Source organism: Rattus rattus, chromosome 10 (genome assembly GCF_011064425.1).
Source record: "Rattus rattus isolate New Zealand chromosome 10, Rrattus_CSIRO_v1, whole genome shotgun sequence".
In the NCBI taxonomy this organism is placed as follows: Eukaryota; Metazoa; Chordata; class Mammalia; order Rodentia; family Muridae; genus Rattus; species Rattus rattus.
The window spans coordinates 50,058,563-50,081,325 of record NC_046163.1 but is presented as its reverse complement, the minus strand read 5'-3'; the positions used below and the strand labels follow the sequence as shown (position 1 = coordinate 50,081,325).

At 44.5% G+C, this 22,763-nt stretch overlaps 2 protein-coding genes across 3 annotated transcripts in view; both read left to right on the top strand.

Annotated features, from left to right (window-relative positions):
* The first annotated feature begins 1,560 nt into the window (after positions 1 to 1,560).
* On the top strand, positions 1,561 to 11,594 carry Dusp12 (dual specificity phosphatase 12). Of its 2 annotated transcripts, XM_032915264.1 has the most exons (6): positions 1,561 to 2,364; positions 5,470 to 5,583; positions 5,919 to 6,037; positions 6,377 to 6,473; positions 6,736 to 6,922; positions 11,169 to 11,594. In XM_032915264.1, the coding sequence occupies exons 1-6, from the start codon at positions 2,024 to 2,026 to the stop codon at positions 11,328 to 11,330; spliced, it is 1,020 nt and encodes a 339-aa protein (XP_032771155.1). In that variant the 5' UTR covers positions 1,561 to 2,023; the 3' UTR covers positions 11,331 to 11,594. The 2 variants fall into 2 exon arrangements, with proteins under 2 accessions (XP_032771155.1, XP_032771156.1); XM_032915265.1 differs by lacking the exon at positions 6,736 to 6,922 and having other exon boundaries at positions 11,169 to 11,247.
* A 9,516-nt stretch (positions 11,595 to 21,110) lies between these two features.
* Atf6 (activating transcription factor 6) overlaps positions 21,111 to 22,763 on the top strand; it is a 154,435-nt gene continuing 152,782 nt past the window's right edge. Inside the window, 1 exon segment of the mRNA XM_032914594.1 lies at positions 21,111 to 21,285. Coding sequence (XP_032770485.1) covers positions 21,234 to 21,285 — 52 coding nt within the window. The 5' untranslated portion in view covers positions 21,111 to 21,233.

The following is a 22,763-nucleotide window of genomic DNA, read 5'->3' as shown; positions in this document are numbered from 1 at the left end:
ACCCCAAGATTGTTCTTTAAGATTTTAATTTAACTTTATGGTCAGCTAGTTCCTGGGAGAGAGTTGCCGAACCGGCTGGTGTAATTGCAGTTTCAAGGCCCGACCAGTTTCTTTCTTCTGCTCTAAACTTTTGTCTAGGGGGGCAACCTTAAAACTTCTACTTTTCACTTGTACCCCTAAAAGTATGAAACTGCTTGTTATAGCCATTCGGGGTCACCTTCTAGTCACTGGCCATAAGGGGCTGATTGAAGGTCGACCCCAACACGCCAAAAAAATAAACCTCTTGTGTTTGCATCTAACTCTGTTCTCCTGTCTCACTTGAGGGGTCTCGCGGAAGTGAAGACTCACTTTGAGCCTTACAATATAAAGGCAAACATTTAATTGGGGGATGGCTTACAGTTTCAGAGGTTCAGTCTGTTATCATGTCTGGAAGCATGGCAGCTTCCAGGCAGACGTGCTGGAGGAACCTAGAGGAGCAGCAGCTATTTTTCACAGGCATCCTGAAGGAGCGTCTCTTCTGCATGGGCAGAGCTTGAACACTAGGGGCTCTCAAAGCCCACCTCCACAGTGACACACTTCCTCCAACAAGGCCACAGCTCCTAATAGTGTCACTTCCCATGGGCTAAGCATATTCAAACCAGTACAGCGATCTAGGATCATGGTTCTTGGTACCCAAGCAAAGTTCAGTATGGGTTCTATCTCGTGTAGTGGGTTTTAAATCAGATCAGATACTGGCTGGTTCCTGCCACCATTGCACTAGCATATCTTGCAGGCAGGACACCATTGTAGATCAAAGGGTTTGAGGCTGGGCTGGTGTTCAGATTTCTCCTTTGGTAGCGTGTGGAATACCGTCCTGCACCAAAGACACGCGTATATGTGGGTGAAGGCTCTCTGAAGGAAGAAGTTCAGCTTCTCCATGTCTAGTGAGTTATGTAGGTGTTGTCTTCAGGATTGGGGTCTTGCCATCAGTTGGTGGAGAGCAGCCTAAGGTCTTGGCAACAGTTTGAGTGGGTTTGGGGTGGGGTGGGGGTGGGTTCCATGAGACTCCATTGACCAACAACTCAATTAGATGTCGCCCAATCCTGACACTGGAAGCTTCATTTGGTGACAAGAGATGTCCAGTTGGGGAGTCTGTCTCCCCCATTATTTGGACATTTCATTTAGATTGCCTTCATATACGTTTATTTTAGGAAGCTCTACCATATTAGGTTTTCATGCCCCCCACCCACCCTTAATTTTAGCTGTCTGTCCCTGCTTTTCTCTTCCCTTTCCCATTGGATCCTTCTGTTCTAGCCGCCCCTCAATCCAGCATAACTATCTATTATTCTATTTACCTTTCCTAGGGAGATCTATCTTTCCTCCCTGGTCCTTTGCTCTGTACTTAAGCTCTGAGGTTCTATAGATTGCAGCTTGGTTATCATTGACCTAACAGCTAATATCCACATATAAACTTATACATACCAGATTTGTCTTTCTGGGTCTGGGTTGCCTCACTCAGAATGATTTTTCCCCCCTACCTTTATCCATTTACCTGTGAATTTCATTTAAAAAAAAAATGGTTGAGTAATACCTTATGGTGTAAAACGCACCACATTTTCTTTATCCAATCTTCTGTTGTGACACATCTAGGTTTCCGATTTCTGGCTATTAGGAAGCATCAATGGACAACATGGTTGGGCAAGTGTCTATCTTGAGGTAGATTCCCATCCTCCTGAGGAACTTCCGAGCTGATTTCCATAGTGACTGTACAAGTTTGCGAACCCACCAGTAATGGATGAATGGAGACTTCATTTTCTGCCTTGGACTTTAGAGGCTTGGGTGGAAAGGCTGCTCTAAAAGGAGCTTACTTAGCACACAGTCCCAGCAAGCCTCACATCACCTTCCCCAGAATCAGTCATTTTCCCTATTGCCGTGGTCCTCCCATGGCGCTACCGAGCGGCTGGAGTTAGTCCGACACCGGAGCTGGTTACTCTAGCCGGTGACTTGGTGGCGGGCAGAGGCTGCCTGGCTTCCTGGCGCCGCCATGTTGGAAGTACAGAGCTCTAACCATGGCTGCGGGCGTCAGGCTCCGACTACCAGCCCCGCCAGCTCGGCTGGGCACGCGGTGGAAGTGCGGCCCGGGCTGTATCTGGGTGGGGCGGCGGCAGTGGCTGGACCGGACTACCTGAGGGAGGCGGGCATCACCGCCGTGCTGACCGTGGACTCGGAACCGGCTTTCCCGGCCGGGGCTGGTTTCGAAGGTCTCCAGAGCCTCTTCGTGCCCGCGCTGGACAAACCCGAGACCGACCTGCTCAGTCACTTGGATCGGTGCGTGGCTTTCATCGGCCAGGCTCGCTCCGAAGGCCGTGCGGTGTTGGTGCACTGGTGAGTGCCCCAGGCTGGGGGGCGGTGCCTTACCCCGTGTCTAGCCTCTCTGCAGAGGCGCCCAGAAGTGGAGGGCGGTGCTGTCATAGCCCAAACCCCTCTTTCCTCATCTTCCCTTGGGGTTTGTGGCTCAAAGGAGAGTTCGTAATCCCGCCCTTGGTTAGGGTTTTGTTTGATTTCATTTTTCAGCAACTATTGTCTGTGCATCATCCATCCGTCCATCGGTCTATCTGCCTATCTGTGTTTTTGGAGTTGGGGTTCATCAGATTAGTTCATTAATCACTAACCATTACAATTATTTCATCAAGTTTAGCAGCTTTGTAAGAGAAGTCAGAATCATGCCGGTGAATGGAGTACAGGGGTGAAAGTACGTGATACTTTTCTTCCTCGTCCTAAAGCTCACTATGGTTAACAAGAGACAAACATGGGGCTTTTTGTTTTTTGAGGCAGGGTCTAACGGTACAGATCTGGCAGGCCCGGAACTCGCTATATCGAGCAGGTTGGCTTCAAAAAGCACAGATATCCGCCTGCCTCTGCATCCAGAGCGCTGCACACCTTTAGTGAGCCACCATGCTCGGGCAGTTTTAATCAAAGATTTACGTGACTCGCAGGTTTAGAGAAGCATGCACGGACCAAAGGAAAACCGTTCGTTCACATTCTGGGACTAATTAAGACTGGACAGTCGTATAGAAAAGGGATTGGACAAGAGGAGTGTGACATAATGCTAAGGAAATGAGCCAGGAAACTCAGCCTGTCCTGAATTGATCGTCCTCCTCGGGTGTATAGGCAAAGCCCTTTCTGGAATTGTGGTCTTAGGATGTATCGGACTAAATCGATCGGAGAATTAATTTGTCCTGCTTGTAGCACGTTAGGCAAACATACTGCTACTGTGATGACACAGCCCCGATCTTAAGAAGCAGCCTTTGGGGGCAGGCTCTTAGAAAGGTGGAGGAAAGGGGTTGGGGATTTAGCTCAGTGGTAGAGCGCTTGCCTAGGAAGCGCAAGGCCCTGGGTTCGATCCCCAGCTCCGAAAAAAAAACCAACAAAAAAAAAAAAAAAAAAAGGTGGAGGAAAGTTAGAGTGATGTTTCTCTCCATATTTGTGTTGTTTTGCTTTTGGGATGTAAGTTTTGCTGTGCGGTCTAGACAGTCCTTGAACTTGGGACCCTCCCGCAACCACTCCCAGTGCTGGTATTCTACGCACGTGCTACTTACTGCTTTGGCTTTAATTCTGGTTTTTGTGCTTAGGGTTGAAGAAGAGTGCTTCTAGCCTCTCCGTCCTGCCCTAGGGTGCGTGGGGAGAAAGAGAAGCAAAAGCAGTGATAAACGGGTCCGGAGAGACTCCAACGTTAAGAGCAAAGGGCCTTGGACCGTGGATTTGTTCTGTAGCCTTACAATTTTTTTTTTTTTTTTTTTTTTTTATGTACCCAGAGCGGTCACAAAGTGTGATTTGCTACTAAGCCCAAACTGTTAGATCACAGTCTCTGATTCTTTCTCCCAGAAATTAAGTCATCCCCCAGCGCCTTGTGGCTCTCTGGGACAGGAAGTTGACAGAGTGTCCATTGGGATCTTATTCTCTCCCACTAGCACCTGTGAGCATGTCTAGGTCCTCACCAACCCAATCTCCAGATAACTTCAGATTATAATGTCTAGGTCCTCACCACCCCCACTCCCCCAATCTCCAGATTACCTCAGATTAGAACTTTGCTTTTACATAGTGTGCTTCTGCCCTATGACTCTTGACTTGGAGGTCAGCCCAGATAGGTCACACATGGAGCTTGCCTCCCTCCACAAAAATTATTAAATATATTAATGTATATTATATATTAGTTATGTTATATTCATACAAATGTTTATATAACATACCTATATTATATAATTATATATTAACTATAAATGTATAAAATCTAATTATAATTATAATGTATAATATAACATATATGACTATAATATATATGTATATATACATACACGCACGCCACACCTCACCAGAATGCAAGAGGGCGTCCCTGAGCTAGAATACATTCCCAGAAAGAGGGGCAAGAACCCCATGAAAGCTGTGGGACTAGCCTGGGCCATCGGCTTCCCCTGTGGTATCCTCTTCTTCATCCTCACCAAGCAGGAAGTGGACAAGGACTGTTTGAAGCAGTGAAGGTTCGTCAGAACATCAGGTGTCCAATACGGTCGAGTATGAGAGTTAGAGGTGCAGGGCTTCGCCCCAAGAAGCCCAGGTACCCAGCCCAAGTTGGGTCTGGGGTACAGACCTGAGTGAGGATCACTACAACCCTGTGTTCGACTATTAATTGACGCCCTGTGTGGCCAACTGTGTTCATTGCCCCTGAGGGCCACCAGAGGGCGCACGATGGCCAAACTGCTGCCTGCACCCATCTCTTCCACAAGGTGGAAGGAGCCAATGCAAATAGTTATTAAGTACTGGCGTGGGGGAAAAAAAGAAGGAAAATCTTAGTTGGTGTTTGGGGATCCCAGGGCAGTCCTGTTGGAGTCCGTCTGAACTGCTTCGTTGGACACTTCCTGTGTACCAGTAGTTGTAAAGATTTACACAAGGACAGAAGGTAGTGATGAGAAGTATGGAATCAGATCTGGAACAACTTGAAGTCAAGAGCCGAGGAGCCATGGCAACAGTTAAAACATTGAAGGCAGGCATTGTAGAATAGTTAATGCATCCAACTGTTCGGAATGTTGTGTGTTGACAGTATTTAAGGGGCAGTGGGTTAATTTGAATGGAAATAGAAATGAGCTGGGTACAGGGCGCCGCACCTGGAATTCCAGCACCGAGGAGGCTGAGGTGGGAGATCGTCGTGACTCAGAAAGGAGTGAGGTGGACCTAAACGTTACCACTAACAGTCGCTGGGCTTTGTCTTTTAGTTTATTTGTTGGTTGGTTGATTGATTGAGACAGGGTTTCTCTGTGTATCCCTGGCCATCCTGGACTCAACTCTGTAAACCAGGCTGGCCTTGAACTCACAGAGATCTGCCTGCCTTTGCCTCCCGAGTGCTGGGATTAGAGGCGTGTGCCACCGTGCCCAGCCTGGCTTGCTTTTTAACTGCTGCTATCTGCTATTTTATTTCGAAGGTCTCTTTTTCAGTCATGCAGGAGTCAGCCGCAGTGTTGCTGTAGTGACGGCTTTCATAATGAAGACCGAACAGCTTACCTTTGAAAAAGCCTATGAAAACCTCCAGACCATCAAGCCAGAGGCTAAGTGAGTCCTCTGGAGTCCCACTCCCGCGGGTGCGTGCGTGCGTGCGTGCGTGCGTGCGTGTGTTATTTTGTGTGTGTATGGTGTGTGTCTATGTGCATGTATGTATACTGTGTGTGTGTTTGTGTATGGTATGTGTGTATGGTGTGTGCGCACATACACGTATGTGCACGCTCGTGTATGTGTGTGGTGTATGTGCATGTGTGTGGTAGGTGCGTCTCTCTGCACTTCCATAGGCCAGAGGCAAACAGGGTCTTCCTTCTTGGCTGCAAGCAGTTCTCTTGTTTTCATGTCTCCTTAATCAGAGACTCTGAACGTCATACTCGTTACCACTGCAGGATGAATGAGGGGTTCGAGTGGCAACTGAGGCTCTATGAGGCCATGGGACAGGAAGTCCAGACCTCCAGTGCCGTTTACAAGCAGTACCGTTTGCAAAAGGTGACTGAGAAGTATCCAGGTGAGCAAACACGGGTACTGGGTTGACTGGATTCTTCTGGGCTGTCTTTTTCTTGGACACTGAATGCATTCTGTCACTTTCCAGGAAATCCTAGGAGGCAGAGACTGTCGGTTCCTTTAGTTTAGCAGAAAGTCACGTGGTTTAAAAATGGCGGGATTGAAGTCAGGCTCCCCATTCACAGCGAGGGCTTGCTCGATTTGCTTTCCTACCTCGCTTCTCAACATGGAGATCTTTGCCTTTAGTTTCTGAGTTTAGCATGGATCACCTCAGTTCGGCATTGGGATTTTATCTGAAAATCTAGAAGGTTCGTCTTGACAGTTGGATGCATTTATCTTGTAGAACTTCGGAATTTGCCTCGAGAACTCTTTGCTGTCGACCCAACTACCGTTTCACAAGGATTAAAAGATGACATCCTCTACAAATGTAGAAAGTGCAGGTAAAATATCTTGTGTCCCCTGGAAATTTTAATCATCGTGGTAATTGGAAAAGCACTTGAAGCTTTTATTTCTGCAAGAAGAATTTGTTTACTTGAATATTACGAAAATTTCAAGTCCAAACCTGCCTCACAATTTAGTAATCGGATTGTAGGGCAACTGAAGTGTCGAGTAGCGTACTCAATGGCGTATATTGACCTGTAAGACGTATTATACGTCTCATCTGGGCTTTCGTTAATGCTTTTGTCTTTGGTGGTTTCACAGGCGATCTTTATTTAGACGTTCCAGCATTTTGGATCATAGTGAAGGAAGTGGGCCAATAGCCTTTGCTCACAAGAGAACGGCACTGTCTTCCGTACTTACCACAGGGAATCAGGCTCAGTGTACATCCTACTTCATCGAACCTGTGCAGTGGATGGAGTCTGCTTTGTTGGGGGTTATGGATGGACAGGTGAGAACAGGGCTTTCTACGGTTTCGTCGTATCATCTAAATTCTGTTCCTTTTTATGCCTTAAACTCAGTGTTAGAGCCGGGGACGTAGCTCGGTTGACAGAGTACTTGCCTAGGGTTGTGCACGGGGCTCTGGATTCCATCTCCGGCATCATGTAAGCTGGGCATCCCCAGCACTCGGGAGGTTGAGGCAGGAGGTCAGTCGTTAACGTCACATTCATGAGACGCTATCCCAAGACAGTACAGCAAACACATTTTTATTTACTTTTGTTTTGTTTTGTTTGTATTACATTTTCTTCACTTTCTATTTGGTGTATGTACCTGTGGGGAGTGGGAGGTTTGAGTAACACACACTCACCTACGTGGAAGCCAGAGGAACTTGTGGAAGTTGATTCTGTCTGTTCACCATGAGTTTCAGAATCAAGCTCAGGTCATCAGACTTGGCCAGAGGACCTTGGCCTCCGGTGCCAGCTTACTGTCTGGACAAAAGCCAAAACAAATCAACACCATGTTTAACATTTCCTTCCCGAAGAGTCTGAGGATTATACCATTTTAGTATATGGGTAAGGCTATCAAAAATAAATGACTTCTTTTTAAATTAAATTCAAGGTCTTATCCATGTAAGCACGCACTCTACCATGAAACCATGCCTCCAGTATTCAAGTCAAATGTTTTTAAAAATTAGCTGATTCAAATTCATTAGCCACATTTGATGGAGAACCACATCCAAGTTAGGTTTATTTCAAACTCTTATTTTATGTTTTCAAATGTAAGACTAACATTTTAAGGATAATTCGATAGATCACAAAATTAAATAGGGGGATAAATCAAGGCAAAATTAGGTTTAAAATTTATTTTTCTCATTTGGCTTTATGACGCATATTTTCTATTTTTCTGGTCTTTGAACTTAATTCATTTGCTATGGGATGCTTTTCATTCTCTGTTAAAGATTGGAGCTCAGAATCATATTCCTGAGGCCCTCACAATTTCCCTTCTGCATACTTGCTATTCATCTGAGGTATTCTATAACAATTTTTTTTTTTTTTTTCGGGGCTAGGGACCGAACCCAGGGCCTTGTGCTTGCTAGGCAAGTGCTCTACCACTGAACTAAATCCCCAACCCTTTTTTTTTTTTTTTTTTAATGCTGGGGATTTGATCCAGGGCACTCACATGCCCTGTGTATTCTCCATGAGCTACAACTCAACCGTGTGTAGTAACAATCTTAATGAGTTGGAAAGGACGTATGGGCGTATGAAGGTCTATACAATAGATTCTTTATGAAACCTTTTATATATTATCTCACTTGCGAATATACTCAGCTATGATTTAGAATCTTTTATGAGCGCTCATTCCGTAGGCTAAATTAAGGCGGCAGTCTGTCCATGTACTTGCAATCTAGTGTTGAGGAAACAATTTGTATTAGTTACTCTGTTGTCTGGAGAGGGTTATCCACATGTTCAGATTGAACTGCTCTCAGTTATTTATGTGTGATTCACCATTTTATAGTGTTTTATTATAGCTGCAGGGGTTGGTTGGTTTGTTTTTGTGTTTGGTGATCACCCCACTCAGTACACTCGTCGGGAGTCACTCCGAGTTTTTGCTGCTGTTACTTTCACTGTGGTTTTGCTCTGTGGCCTAGGTTGGGCTTGAACTCCTCCTTCGTCCTCAGCCTTCTGAGCGGTGGCATTAGATATGCATTACGAAGCCTGGCCCCTGCCCAGTGTTGATTTTTGAGACAGGATCTCATGGAGCCCAGGCTTGCTCCACTCCTGGTCCTCCTGCGTCTACCTCGCAGGTGCTGGAATTGTAAGACTGCACAGCTGGACCTGGCTCTCTTCCCATCCCTAGGATTAGGGTTTGTCAGAGAGCTTTCGACCTCAGAGAAATCCAGTTTTGGCTGTTGTGCTTTTGGCTTGCTGCCTTAATTTAGCCTGTAATATGAGTGCATACAGACACAGTAAAGCCATTTTTTGTAAAAAGACTCTAAATCACGGGTGGGTGTAGTGGATGGTACATACCTTTTATCCCAGCCTTCAGGAGGCAGAGTCAGATGGATCTCTGTGAGTTTAAGGTGAGTGGTGAGTCTTGTGTACATAGAGATCCAGGCTAGCCAGAGCTGCCTAGCAAGATATTTTAATCAGTCAATCAATCAACCAACCAACCAATCAATCAGTATCTAAGTCACATCTGTGTTTGTTTCTTTGTACATGTATTTACGATTTCCGCAGAAGAGCTACTTAGAAATGGAACTCGTGGCTCAACAACTCCATTAAGGCTAACATTCATAAATCCCTTATAGAATTTCTTCTCACTAAGAGAATGTGTGTACATGTTTCTTTGTCTTCCTCATCATACTAAATGTTTGTGGAATAAAATCATTGTTAATTCTAAAATGCCCCTGACTTTTCATGTTTCCTACTTCAGATTAGTGTATTTCCCTATTTACCAGCTGATAGGTTTCTGTTGCTGTGGAAAACACCATGACCAACACCAACCTGGGACGGAAAGGGTTAGTTCATGTTGTAGCTTTCAGTTCATCTTCTAGGAAGCCAGAGGAGGGACCTGGAGGCAGGAACTGAAGCAGAGACCATGGACAAACTCTGCCTTCTTACTGGCTTGGTCTTTATGGCCCACTCAGCCTGCTTTCTTATATAGACCAGACCTAATCCAGGGGTGGCACCATCCATTAGTGGGCTAGCTTCCCCCTTCTCCCCAGCAATCATTAATCAAGAGAATGCCCTGTAACCCTTTGGGCTTTTTAAAATCTGCCCCAGTTCCTGAATAATGACACGAAGACTTACTTATGTATTATGCCTTGGCCGTAAGCTAGGCTTGTTTCCTGATTAGTTTGCAACTTACATGAACTCATTTATACTATTCTATGTCTGCCATGTGGCTGGTTACCTCTCCTCAGATTCATAAGTCTGACTTCTCTGAGACCAGGTGGGAATCTCCTCACACCTGACTCTTTCTCAGAACTTTTGCCTTCTACTTCCTGCCTTTGCTAATGGGCCGTAGGCTTTTTATCTAATCCAGTCAGAGGATGCCTTAGATGGGCAAGGAAGGACAGACACGTATGTCTTCACACAGTGCTTATAAACATTATGCCTAAATCGCCCCCAGAGGCCAGTCTGATGGAGACCATTCCCCAGTCAAGACTTCTTCCCAGGTGACTAGCTTGTGTCAAGGTGACAAAACTGGCTCATCAGCATTGGCCATTTATAGTTTCTTTTTCTGTAAAGTGTTTTATAGCTTTGTTTTTTCTTGATATGAATATTATAGATATTTGAATATTATAGATAAGCTTCATCAAATAGTTTTTTCCTATCTCAAACTTATAGTATATTTTGTCACATTAAAGTTTAAGAAAGTAGAGAAATATGTGTGTGTGAGAAGAGACAGAGAGAGAGAGAGAGAGAGAGAGAGAGAGAGAGAGAGAGAGAGAGAGAGACTGACTGACTGACTGACTGACTGACTAGGCTGTCTTTATATGTCCTATGTAGCTGAGGTTATCCTCAAACTCTTCATGGTCCCACTCCCTGGTTTTTGTTTTTCCACTCGTGTTTCTGAGTTTTATGTACAGACGTAAATAAAACTCATGTGTGCCATGGTGCATGTGTGGAGATCATGACGGTTTTGTGCTTTCTACCTTTGCTTGAGTTCCAGGAATCAAACCCAGGTTTTACACACTCATCCATCTTGCTGGCCCTATGTCCAGACTTTTTGTAGCTCAATATTTAAAAGAAAAAGCCCTACTCAGACCATGTATACTAAACACAAATGGTAATGCTATCATTAACATTAGAGAACTTGGTGAATACTTTGGATTTCTCTCGTGCTGGAACGTCAGCGTCTCTGACCTACACGCCACTGACAGCGGGCAGTAATAGAGGATGAAGTCTGAGCGTGCATTTCTGCCCTTTACCCTGATGTTCCAGCTTGGAGTCCTGGAATAGAAACCAAGTGTTGGTTACCCTGATAAAAACATTCCTAGTGGCTGTGAGCTTTGCTTTTCCCCTTCAGCCTGGATTCCTGTTCCCCCTCTTCAGTATAAAGTACGACATCTTCTGTAGTATTTGTAGTTAACGATCAGATAAGTAAGTGTATCTTATGTATGTGGGAACATTATAATTTCCTTGATGACAGAAACTGCGCCTTAGCTGTTTTATATTCTGTTTTGTCAAAGACGGTTGCCGAGTGTGTATAAAAGTGGACATAGTAACATGTTTTTTGTTTTTTTTTTTCAGCTTCTTTGCCCAAAATGCAGTGCCAAGTTGGGTTCCTTTAACTGGTATGGTGAACAGTGCTCGTGTGGCCGATGGATAACCCCTGCTTTCCAAATCCACAAGAACAGAGTGGATGAAGTGAAAACGTTGCCAGCGCTGGGATCACAGACAAAGAAACCATGAACTTAGGACTCAGCTTGGGATGGACCCTGGGAAAGGTGCTTCTCCATTGGCATCTTTCATGGCGGATGTCAAGTTTCAGTTGGACGTCCCAGGATAATTACTGACTGTAACAGCTGTGGGGTGGTGGCTTGTTATGTCACACACACACACACACACACACACACACACACACACACACACACACACGGTACTCTGCTTGGCCATCCAGACAGTTAGTCATGTAAACTGGATTTGGATTTGATATTAAAATCTTTTGGGGCTGGAGAGATGGCTCAGTGGTTAAGAGCACTGACTGCTCTTCCAGAGGTCCTGAGTTCAAATCCCAGCAACCACATGGTGGCTCACAACAACTGTAATGGGGTCTGATGCCCTCTTCTGGTGTGTCTGAAGACAGCTACAGTGTACTTATATATAATAAATAAATCCTTAAAAAAAATCTTTTATAATCCAGATACTGTGTTACATGTTTTAAAGCTTTTGTGCTGTTTGATCGAGCCCGTGCTATAAACATGCCAGGCAAGTGGGCTACCTCTCAGCTACCTCTGGGGCTGCTGCTGCTGCTGCTTCTTTTTTTTTTTTTTTTTGTAGAGAAATACAATTTTACATTTTTTTTTTCTTCCGGAGCTGGGGACCGAACCCAGGGCCTTGCACTTGCTAGACAAGCACTCTACCACTGAGCTAAATCCCCAACCGAGAAATACAATTTTAATCAACCAGACAGGTAAACTCTGGGCATTTGTCATCTTTGCACCTAAAAATGAGAAACTGGAGGGGACAAACTGTTGAAACAAGGTAGTCTCCCCACACTCATGACACCACTCCAGTTACAAAACATGTTAAACATGAAAATAGAAATTTGAGAGTCACAGAAAGTGTAAAAAGCCCAAATGCCGTCCACCTATAAAATAGCACCTGTGATTAGAGCAAAAGGTGTTTAAAAACCATTATGATGGCATTTCTGAAATGTAGCTTTTCCCATCTCTGGTGATGCCCCTAAAAAAGAATATCCCTTAAAAATGCAATGTATCTATCAGGGTAAAAAGGATTTAAAAACCTCCAGAAGATCCAAGTTTCTCTTTGTAGTTTCCCCAACCATCACTTATAAAGGAAAACAATATGCTTCTGGTCCTGGCTTCTCAGGAGGAGGAATTAGGGGGTCTTACTCATCTGGTGACCTGAGCTGTTGGGGTCAGGGCCCATCATTTGGCGAGAGGGAGTGGGGAAAGTTTTCCCTAAGCTCCCTCCTTTGTGTCCCTCACACCTGGAAGAGGGCCACTCCACCCACCCTTCCTGAGCTCAAAACATTCTACTCCAGTCTTCTAGAGGACTAGCTGCTGACATCATCATACTGGAAAATGCTACAGGACTGCAGCCCTTTTACCAAAGCAAGGGGAAGGTGCCAGGAAGGCCTAACCCATAGACACCGTCTTCAACTATTCCTAGGGAAAAAAACAAAACCAAAAAACGTTTGGTCCCTTGAGCTTGTTCATCTGAGGCCACATTCACAATAGCATCCTCCTGCAAACGCGGAGTCGGATTACTTAAAAGCAAATTCTCAAGTGATTTGCAGCACGAACCTGAGTACTTAGAGAGAGCTGTTGTTTTGGTATCTTAGCCATCACTTCTGAGTGATAAACTGAGGAGGGAAAAAGAGAGTCATTTTACTATACCTACTTCAAGTTTCGGGATGAGAAGTCATGGGCACCGTGCCAGGCTGCTCTAAGCAGCCAGGTCTGAGCTGTGCACAGAGGGAGCACCTGGGGCTCCCCTGCAGGGGCCAGGAGGCTCTGCTCCCACTGAGCAGGAGAAAGCTGAGGTACAGTGATGTGAGGCCCCACACAGGTGAGCTAAGGAAGGGGACAGATGATATGCCTTCAGGGAGGGGTGACTGGCTCTGACTAAGAGCACCCCAGTTCTGGGTAGAACTATTCCCATGCAAAGTAGTCCTTCAAGGGGGCAAACAGGTGTCTGATGACTGGCACACTCCAGGACTTTCCCATTAGCTTTTGGCGGGCGCCCCGGCCCCTGTTGGCCGCGTCTGTGGAATGCGTAGGAAAGCCGAAGATCCTTTCGAGCTCAGGGCACCACAAAACAGCATCTTTGCCATTCATGACTACAGGGAAAAGCTGGTTTTCCCGTCTGATGGGAGGGGAACTGAGTTCAACTTGGTGGTTATTGTCTGCATTTTCTTTACCTTGGCTGTCCTACTGAACTCCAAGCAGTCCTGCAGCTCGAGGTTATCACTGTTTGAAGCTATCACGGGCCTGTTCATCCCAGGTAGGTTACCCCAGAAGTACCGGGCCCTGTGAGCAGCAGAAACCTTGATGGCATTGATCGTCTCTGAGTTACATGCCAGGAATCGGGAGGTGTCTTTCTTGTCATTCACTTTCATGGCCACAACATTCTCAAACGCCCAGAAGAATGGACGGTTGTCTCCATCCTTGGAGCGCGTGTTATTCAGCAAATGGTAAACCTCGAAGAAGAGCCTTCCTGTGCCCTCATATAGGCCTTTCCTGGCAGGATTGACATTAGAGAGATCATTGCATGGGCTTCCTTCCGCCAATCACCAAGTCAAATGGGCACCCCCCCCTTCAATATTTTTCTTGGTGATTTTCCAGACATCATTGACATACTTGATTTGGCCTTCATGTTTAACGGTTCCTACAGCAATGGCCCCTGCACTGACTTCAGAAGCAATGTACCTCTCCACTTTAATACCCCACTCCTTGAGCACCAAGTACCCTGTTGCAATTCCATCAGAGACAGGGCTCTAATGGGCCTCCTTTTGGCTGCAGGAACTGCTGGGTACAACCTGGGCTGCTCAAATTCTTCTAGGTCAGGATCAGGAGTCATCTGCAGCTTCTTATGTTCGTAAAAGTTATGCCTTGTATGTTGGTTATGTGATACTAAAGCCTAGATGGCTAAAATTATATGTAGAAACTCGGAACTGTCAGTATCTGAGATACTTTTAGATTTTCAAAAATAAAAGGAAGTTTTGGTTGTATTTTGAAAAGTTATTTCTGTGTTTCATTTAAGGGCCATTAGTAAACCTACATATGCCGTTTGGTGACTCCTCCTAGGGAGACGTGAATAAATCTATTCATCCTACATAGGGCACTGATGACAGACCAGAGATGGTTCCACTGAAGTCCCACCTGGTGAAATGAGTTTAGCCGTTCACCTACAGGAGCCTGGGCAACTCCATGCAGTTGCATTAGCAGAAAGGCAGCATGGGTAACCACTCAGGAAACCTGCAATCCTAGAGCTTCCTGCTCAGTTTGCAGGCAGCTCACTGCAGGGGAACATCTCTCAGTGATCACCACAGCGTCTATTGTCTTTGGGGAGGGCCTTGTGAATCTTTAACCATCTTGAGCCTTGTGAATCTCTCTCTTCCCTCCTGGGTGGGAGGGTGCGGTCGGGGTACAGGTGAATGAATATAAATGAGAGTGTGTGTGTGTGTGTGTGTATGTGAGTGTGTGTGTGTGTGTGTTTGTGAGAGAGACAGGGTTTCTCAATGTAGCGTAGCGCTAGCTGTCCTGTAACTCACTCTGTAGACCAAGCTGTCCTGATAAAGAGATCCAACTGCCTCTGCCAGGATTAAAGGCGTGTGTCACTACGCGTCGCCAGATCAGCTTTTTAGTCTTATCTATGGTCACTAGAACTTATTTTACTTGTTTACTGTTAGAATTAGACTTAGATATTTGAACATTTACATGAAATCAGAATTAGCTAAAGGAGGGACAGTCTATGACCTTAAGACATTTTTACTTCTTTGTGTCTACAGGACACTGACATTGAGCTGGGTTGTGGTGGAGCACGCCTTTAATCCTATCACTGGGGAGACAGAGACAGGCAGATCTCTGGAGTTCGAGGCCAGCCTGATCTACAGAGCAAGTTCTAGGGCAGCCAGGGCTGCACAGAGAAACCCTGTCTCAAAAACAAACAAACAAGGTAGTGACACAGAAATAGTTTTTACATAATGTGAACAATAATTCTCTTTAAATATGTCTATGGGGCTGGGACGGTTAAGACCACTGACTGCTCTTCCAGAGCTCCTGAGTTCAATTCCAAGGATCCACATGGTGGCTCACAACCATCTGTAATGGGATCCGATGCCCTCTTCTAGTGTGTCTGAAGATAGCGACAGTGTACTCAAATGAAAAACAAATTTAAAAAAACCTGGTGAGTTTGGGAGGGGTGTTACTACTGACGATTCTTAAGACCTCAGTGTATGCCCTGAAGCGTCTGAATACTTGCATATAATAGTATTTCTTAAGGGCTGGAGAGATGGCTCAGGGGTTAAGAGCACTGACTGCTCTTCCAGAGCTCCTGAGTTCAATTCCCAGCAACCACATGGTGGCTCACAACCATCTGTAATGGGATCTGATGCCCTCTTCTGGTGCGTCTGAAGACAGCTACAGTTACTTATATGCATAAAATAAATAAATAAATCTTTAGAAAAAATAGTATTTCTTAAACAAGGAATTCTTTCATTTGGGTCTTTGATAAAATCTGTTATCCTTTTTCTCCTTCATTATCTTCTCAAAGCTTTTCAAAACCTGGTTGACCCATAAGAGTGCCTCCTGGTAGGTGCAATTTCATATGACTTGGCTTACCATTTATTAATCCTACACCGTAGGACGTAGCACTTGCATCTGCAACTTCCAGTCTAACGTGTGATGCACGCCGAGGAATGTGTGCATTGCTGTAGGCCATCCTGTGAACAAACCAGACACACGCCTGCTTTCTGGCTCTGTACATTCCAGCGGCAAGGGACAATACCTTTTAGAAAGCTAATTGTATTTGCCAAGGGGAGGGGTGGGAAGCCTAACTCTTTCAGTAAAGCCCCACCTGGGTGGTGGTGCATGCCTGCCATTCCAGGACTCTGGAGGCGGGACAGGAGGATCAGGAGGATCAGGAGGATCTGGAGGGAAAGATCATCCTGAGGTTTGTAGGGAGTTGAGTAGCGGCTATCCTGGCTACCAGAATCCCAGTGAAAGCAACAGAAAAACAAACCAAGGTGTGTTTACACTGCTTCCCGGCCATTGGACAGCATGACCTGAGTGTGTCTGCCTGAGTGTGTCAGGTTGGTGCTACCAGGAACCAGACAAGATTTTGGTTCTCCTGGGCACCATGTTAGGCTTGGTCAGGTTGGTGTAGGCAGCTAACTGGTGTGTGGTCCTGGACTAAGTGCCCTACAACAAATGGCATCCAACCTCTGGGCCTCTCCAGTCTTTTAAAAAAATATTCTTGGCCAATTTCACTCATGTATATAATGCATTCTGACCCCACATCTTCTTATTCCCTTCCCACCCTCAAAGCCCCTCCAGCTTTCATGGCGTTTTGTTTGTTTTGTGACCTGCTGAGGTTAACTAGCACTATCTCTCTATGAGCATAGATGTGGTTGAATCCAAATTAGATCCAAGACTGACAGCAAAATCTTAACTTTAATCTCCATATCCCAATGTTTGGTTTCACTATTCAGGGTATATACCATTTATATCACAATGCTGATCTGATTATTAAATCTAATAGTCTCATCAGACGCAATAAAACTAAGATGTAATTTCATTAGTCAGTTTTTTTTCCAAGCCAGTAGTGATTGGTAGGTTACTACTAGAGTATAAACTAAGGTCCACAAATATCTCTAGGTTACATATCCATGACCAATAAATGGTCTTATTCTTTATTTTTTTCTTTTTTTCGGAGCTGGGGACCGAACCCAGGGCCTTGCACTTGCTAGGCAAGCGCTCTACCGCTGAGCTAAATCCCCAACCCCAGTCTTATTCTTTTAATGAACATACTTTCATAGTAAACTTGGAGGTCAGTAAATCTCCCCAGTGTAGCCTCTATGTAAAACTGGTAGCTTTAGGAGCAAATTAAAAAACATTATGAAGATAGCAGACTCACAAAGTATGCAGTTCTACAGACAAGACTTGAATCTCTTCAACATCCGGTACCAAGGGAAGTGGGGAAAAGGAATTGCCGTATGAATTAAACACAGTGTTGATCTAACTTGAATCTTCATGTTCACAAGCCAATTCTAGATGGACATTATAATTTATTTTTAATTTTTTATGTGTATGTGTGTGGCGGCGCCTGCACCGACACGGTACCAAGAATCGGGCGAAAGCCTGTGGGATTAAAGAAACACACACACACACACACACACACACACACACACACACACACACATAGGTTATCGTGTCAAGCCAGGAGAAGAAGAAGAAGAAGAAAGAAGAAGAAAAGAAGAAGAAGAAGAAGAAGAGGAGGAGGAGGAGGAGGAGGAGGAGGAGGAGAAGAAGAAGAAGAAGAAGAAGAACAAGAACAAGAACAAGAAGAACAAGAACAAGAAGAAGAAGAAGAAGAAGAAGAAGAAGAAGAAGAAGAAGAAGAAGAAGAAGAAGAAGAAGAGAGGAGGAGAGGAGGAGTCTCCTGTAGCTTAATTCACCACTTATATACCCAAGTTCTCCAGGTAGAAAATACCTGGGAAGCACAGTGGGAAACCCTGGCTCGTGACTACCTGGCTTGGAACTTCGGTAACAAAAGACCGACTACTTTGAGACCTGAATAAATTAGAGAGAAATCCGAGAAGACCAGTCTAAATCTCAAGGATAAAAGCTGAGAAAGCAAAAGGGAGAAGTAAATTTATCACCGCCCAGGTGTGGCCCAGGTGTGTCGGTTCCACATGCAGCAGCCGGGCTCAGCAGGGGTCTTGCAGTGGAGACACCGGGTGTTTACTCAGGAGATACTTGGTATTTTCTTCCTGTGCCGTAAATTCACTGGAGAGGCTTTTGTCCAACAATCTCAAGAGTTTACGGCAGTAATCTTAACTGTGGCCATACAATCACAAGGCGGCCAGGCCCAAATCCAATACGGCTCCCTACATGTGTGTACACTTGTTTGAGTTTATGTGCCCGCCCCCCCCACCCCCATGTGTGCAGGATACCTTGGAGCAGAAGAGAGCATCCCGTCCCCTGGAACTAGAGTTCCAGATGGTTGTGAGCTGTCATGTGGGTGCTGGGAACTGAATCCAGGTCCTCTGCAAGGAGCAAGTGCTCTTAATCGCTGGGCCAGCTCTCATTCCGAGGTTGGCATTTTTAAGACTAAAAATTGAATGTGGAATAGACATGTATTCAGGAACTCTGTTAAGTATACATGGTATTTTCAAAATAAAGGCCCTTGTTTAGAGATTTTTTAATGAAATATCATTCATGTTGGAGATTTACTGCAAGATATTCCTGGGAAAACGTAAAAGGTTCTGGGAGGGAGGGTAGGTGGAACAGGAATGACAGTGAAACTGGGATGACAGTAACATGGGAATCCACCACATTTGACTCTTATATTTGTAAAAATAAGGGTTAAAGTATTATTGTCTGCACAATGTAAAGCTTTTAAGTGGGAAATCCTAAGAAGTGCATGGACCAAGCCCAGTAACGGAATTCAGCAAGGGTTTTGAGCACAAGACTGGTACAAAAGTCAAGAGTATCGCTATATCCAAGACACCACACAGCAGAGAAAGAATGGTAACCAAAGTGTAAACTATGAAGAGGAAATCCTTAATGGCCTCAGGACAGGCAAGGATTTCTTAAAATACAAGTGGCAGACGCGTAACAAAAAGTTGACAAATTCACCACACTCGACAGCTAGAGAGCAAGACCCCGATAAATTAAGACAAATGCTAATCTAGGAGAAGATATTTGCAACCTATACATCACTGAAATGAGTAAAGCAGGCTATCTGAAGATGTGCCCATCGCTAAGAGAAAGGGAACCGAGTAGTGCACTTTATAAAAGAGTGGATGGTTCACAACAGGGTACAGTCTAGTGAAGAGGAAGGAATACAGCATCCCTGAACCGCCAGAGAAATGTGAACTAGAGTCCCAACAATTCATAGTGACACACATTGTAAAAGTCTGATCATATCTAGTGCTGGCGAATGTGTTGATATTTTATGTACTGATCAACAATTCAAAGACCCAAATGTCCATCTCAGTTAAAGAACTATGATTATATGTATTCAAGGAAACCAGGGGCAGTTAAAACCGGGAGAGAGGGGGTTGGGGATTTAGCTCAGTGATAGAGCGCAAGGCCCTGGGTTCCGTCCCCAGCTCTGGAAAAAAAGAACCAAAAAAAAAAAAAAAAAAAAAAAAAGCCCGGGAGAGAGCCTCAACGAATAATGCCTAATGACAATAATTTGGAGACCATTACCATGTTATACATTTATGTGAATTGAAAAGAAAAATCTCCCAATACTCAATACCATATTTACAAACGGGTTTAAATACGGTAAGAGTAAATATTAAAATGGACTAAAATTTTCCCATAAAATTAATGGTAGGAATTGTCTATTTCGGAAATTAAGTTGGCTGTGTAGTGATATAGTAAGGAGACAGTAACTTACCAGTAACTGAAACTTTCTTATACTTTGAGAAAAGTTTATACTTTAAGTGAAAAATGTTAACATTTGTTTACGTTTGATGATACATATTCAAACGGTGTTTGAATCGTAATTACCTAAATTTTTTGAATAAAAAGAACTTGATAAAAATTAAATTTTATAAAAATATAAAACCGAGAGGTTGAAGCTCCAGAATGAAAATGTTATACATTTCACCCTTAATAAAAATGTATCATTACAACGATGGAAGGAACGTCATTTGTCGTAGGGGGACTTCAGAATAGTGTGTGTGTGTGTGTGTGTGTGTGTGTGTGACTTCAGAATAGTGTGTGTGTGTGTGTGTGTGTGTGTGTGTGTGTGTGTGTGTGTGTGTGTGTGTGCGTGCGCGCGCGTGTGGCGCATTGCACGTGTATATGCGGATGCGGTCCCAGCCCGACTTCGTGAATTCTGACGCGGCTTTCCTCCCAGCCTGGCTGCATTCCGCAATCCGTAGTAACATCAGCCACGAGGAGCTCGGAGGATTCTGGGAAGCATTTCTGTTTGTTTGTAACCATGGGAAAAGTTTCACTCGGTCCTAAAGGGATCCGCGTTCACTCACCGTTTCGTTATGGATGTAGTCCCTGGCCACTGACTGAGTAAAAGCGGAAAGTAAACAACACTAAGTACATTCTCGAAACTGTCCTTTCAATTTGTCTACATTTTTGAGTTGGAATCCGTGATGGATATGATTTTTTTCTCTAAAAATATTTAGAATCTTGAATTTTAGTAATAAAAAGATTAACAACTTATTGCGAGTTTTAAAAACTCTTTTTTAGGGCTAAGTGTGGACGTGGAGAATTTATCTCATATATTTTCTTTGTTTAAATTTGTTTGAGTGGGGGTTTTCTACAAGTATGATTTGTGAGAAAAATTTCCTCGGAATCTGTGCCAGTAAGGAAGCAGTTCTAACACACGCGGGAAATTCCTTGTGTTTTTTTCTTTATTTACTGTGTTCGTGGGAAATTTTTACAGTGATTGAAAAGTATTAATAAATACCGAATCAGGTTTACTGTAAATTTCTAATTTCATTCTGAGATGTCTATATCGTAATATTAAGCACAAAGAACAAACCACTATGATCAAGAGATTTTTTTTCAATTTTAGTATTAGCAAATTTTAACGAAGCGGTTAAATCTTTGTGCTCTCCGCCCAACTTAAAAAAAAAAGAGAGAGAAAGAGAAACAAATAAGAACAACCACAAAAACCCACAAAGGGACAGAAAGTGCTGAAATCCTCCTAGGGAAATATTTACTCATAAGTCTATTTGGCTTATCTGCTGACGTCTCCTTAGCTTTTTGCTCCAAGTTCCCGTGCGCGATGAGATAGTTTGCCTCCGCTCGGCCACCGTCCGTCAGCGTTCAGCATATTTTGTCCTCCGGCCGCTGCCGTTTCGGATTACTCACCGATCCGAGTTGCGAGGGAGAGGTGTCTGTTTCGGGGAAGCCGGCTTCTGTTGCCGGCGCCATGGAGTCGCCTTTTAGTCCGGTTCTTCCTCATGGACCAGGTGAAGACTGGGGTGAGTGGATCTGCGATTGTACTCGAGCTAGATCGCGCGCGTCTGTGGGGGTTTTCCCCTCCTGATTACCGCCCGGTGGCGGTGACAGGTGTGGACGAACCGTGTCACGGGAGCGAGGCCACGGGTTGCGGGTCGTGAAAGAGACTGGAAGAACCGCTGGGCTTCTGTCCTGGCCGCAGCGACAGTAAAATGATGTTCTAATTGAAATTGCTATAGTTTTCCAGCGTGTGTTCCTTGTGGAAATACCAGGTGATCTTGAGGGACCAGAACTCAGTAGGATGACTGTAGCTGCCCCAAAGGCTCCAAGCTATTTTTTCAGACTGTGGGCGTGTGGGTGGGGAGTGGTGTGTGTGTGTGTGTGTGTGTGTGTGTGTGTGTGTGTGTGTGTGTACGCTCACACGCGCGCACTACACGTGTACAAGGTATGTTGAGAAAACCTGTATTGGTTGAAATACAGAAGAAAGTCCTTGCCTCCCAGCTCTAACTATTGGTCTAAGACATATATCCAAATTGGCAAAGAAGAAACTCTCCCAAGCACCTGACCTCGTGTCCCTGATTACTAGATCTAACACAAACTGATGTAATCCTGACTGCTGTCCCGACACAGCTCTGAAATCTCTCGTTAAGTCTATTTTCTTTGATTTTGGTGTTCAGGAGGGTTGGAATAGAGAATGACAAGGGACAAGCTTTGGCAGCTAAATCCTTAGAGAAAGCTAATATTCCCTTCTTGATTAAAAAGACAGAAAGTTAGCAGGATTATGTATGTTAATATTTGAGTTTGAAGTTCTGTAGTTGCCTCAGTGGATCTTGTAGTGAGACTACACTGCCCTTCAGCTTTGGGGACACTTTTCTTCCTCGGACCAACATTCCACTATAAACATGAGTGGACTCTCAGCTAGGAAGTATTGAGCATCCTAGTTTAATTTAACAGTGGCAGGTGTTCTCTACAATTAGAATCTATGAAAGGTTTATTTTAATCCCTGGGCAGACAACTTTCTGGAAGAAAAAAAAAAAACCAACAAACTTTAAATGTCCATTCTCCAGTGCATTTTCCCAGCTAAATACTTTTTACAGTGGCAGCAGTCACTTGCTTAGGACTTTATTTTTGTCAGCCATTCTGCTAAGCGCACTATATGCGTTGTTTATGCTATGTTCATAACAGTCTGATGAGGTCCTGCCGTCCTATAGATGTTGAGACCCAGGCTGACAGAACCTGTTCTCTGAGTCTTAGACTAGTATGTGGTAAAGTAGGATCGGAAACAGGCTTATCTTTGTGCCTCTGGCTTTTCTACCCTGTAACACTTTCCTAATTCTTGTCTAGCGCTTCTGTTCTTAGCACGTCTACTTCAGTGTGTTGGGTGATTGTTTTCTCTACCATTTGACCGTTATGTCTGTGGCATTTCTTAAACTATAACGAGGCACTTCCTGACAGTATTATTTTGTCCTAGATTCTGATTCTCAGCTGCGTTTCACTAACT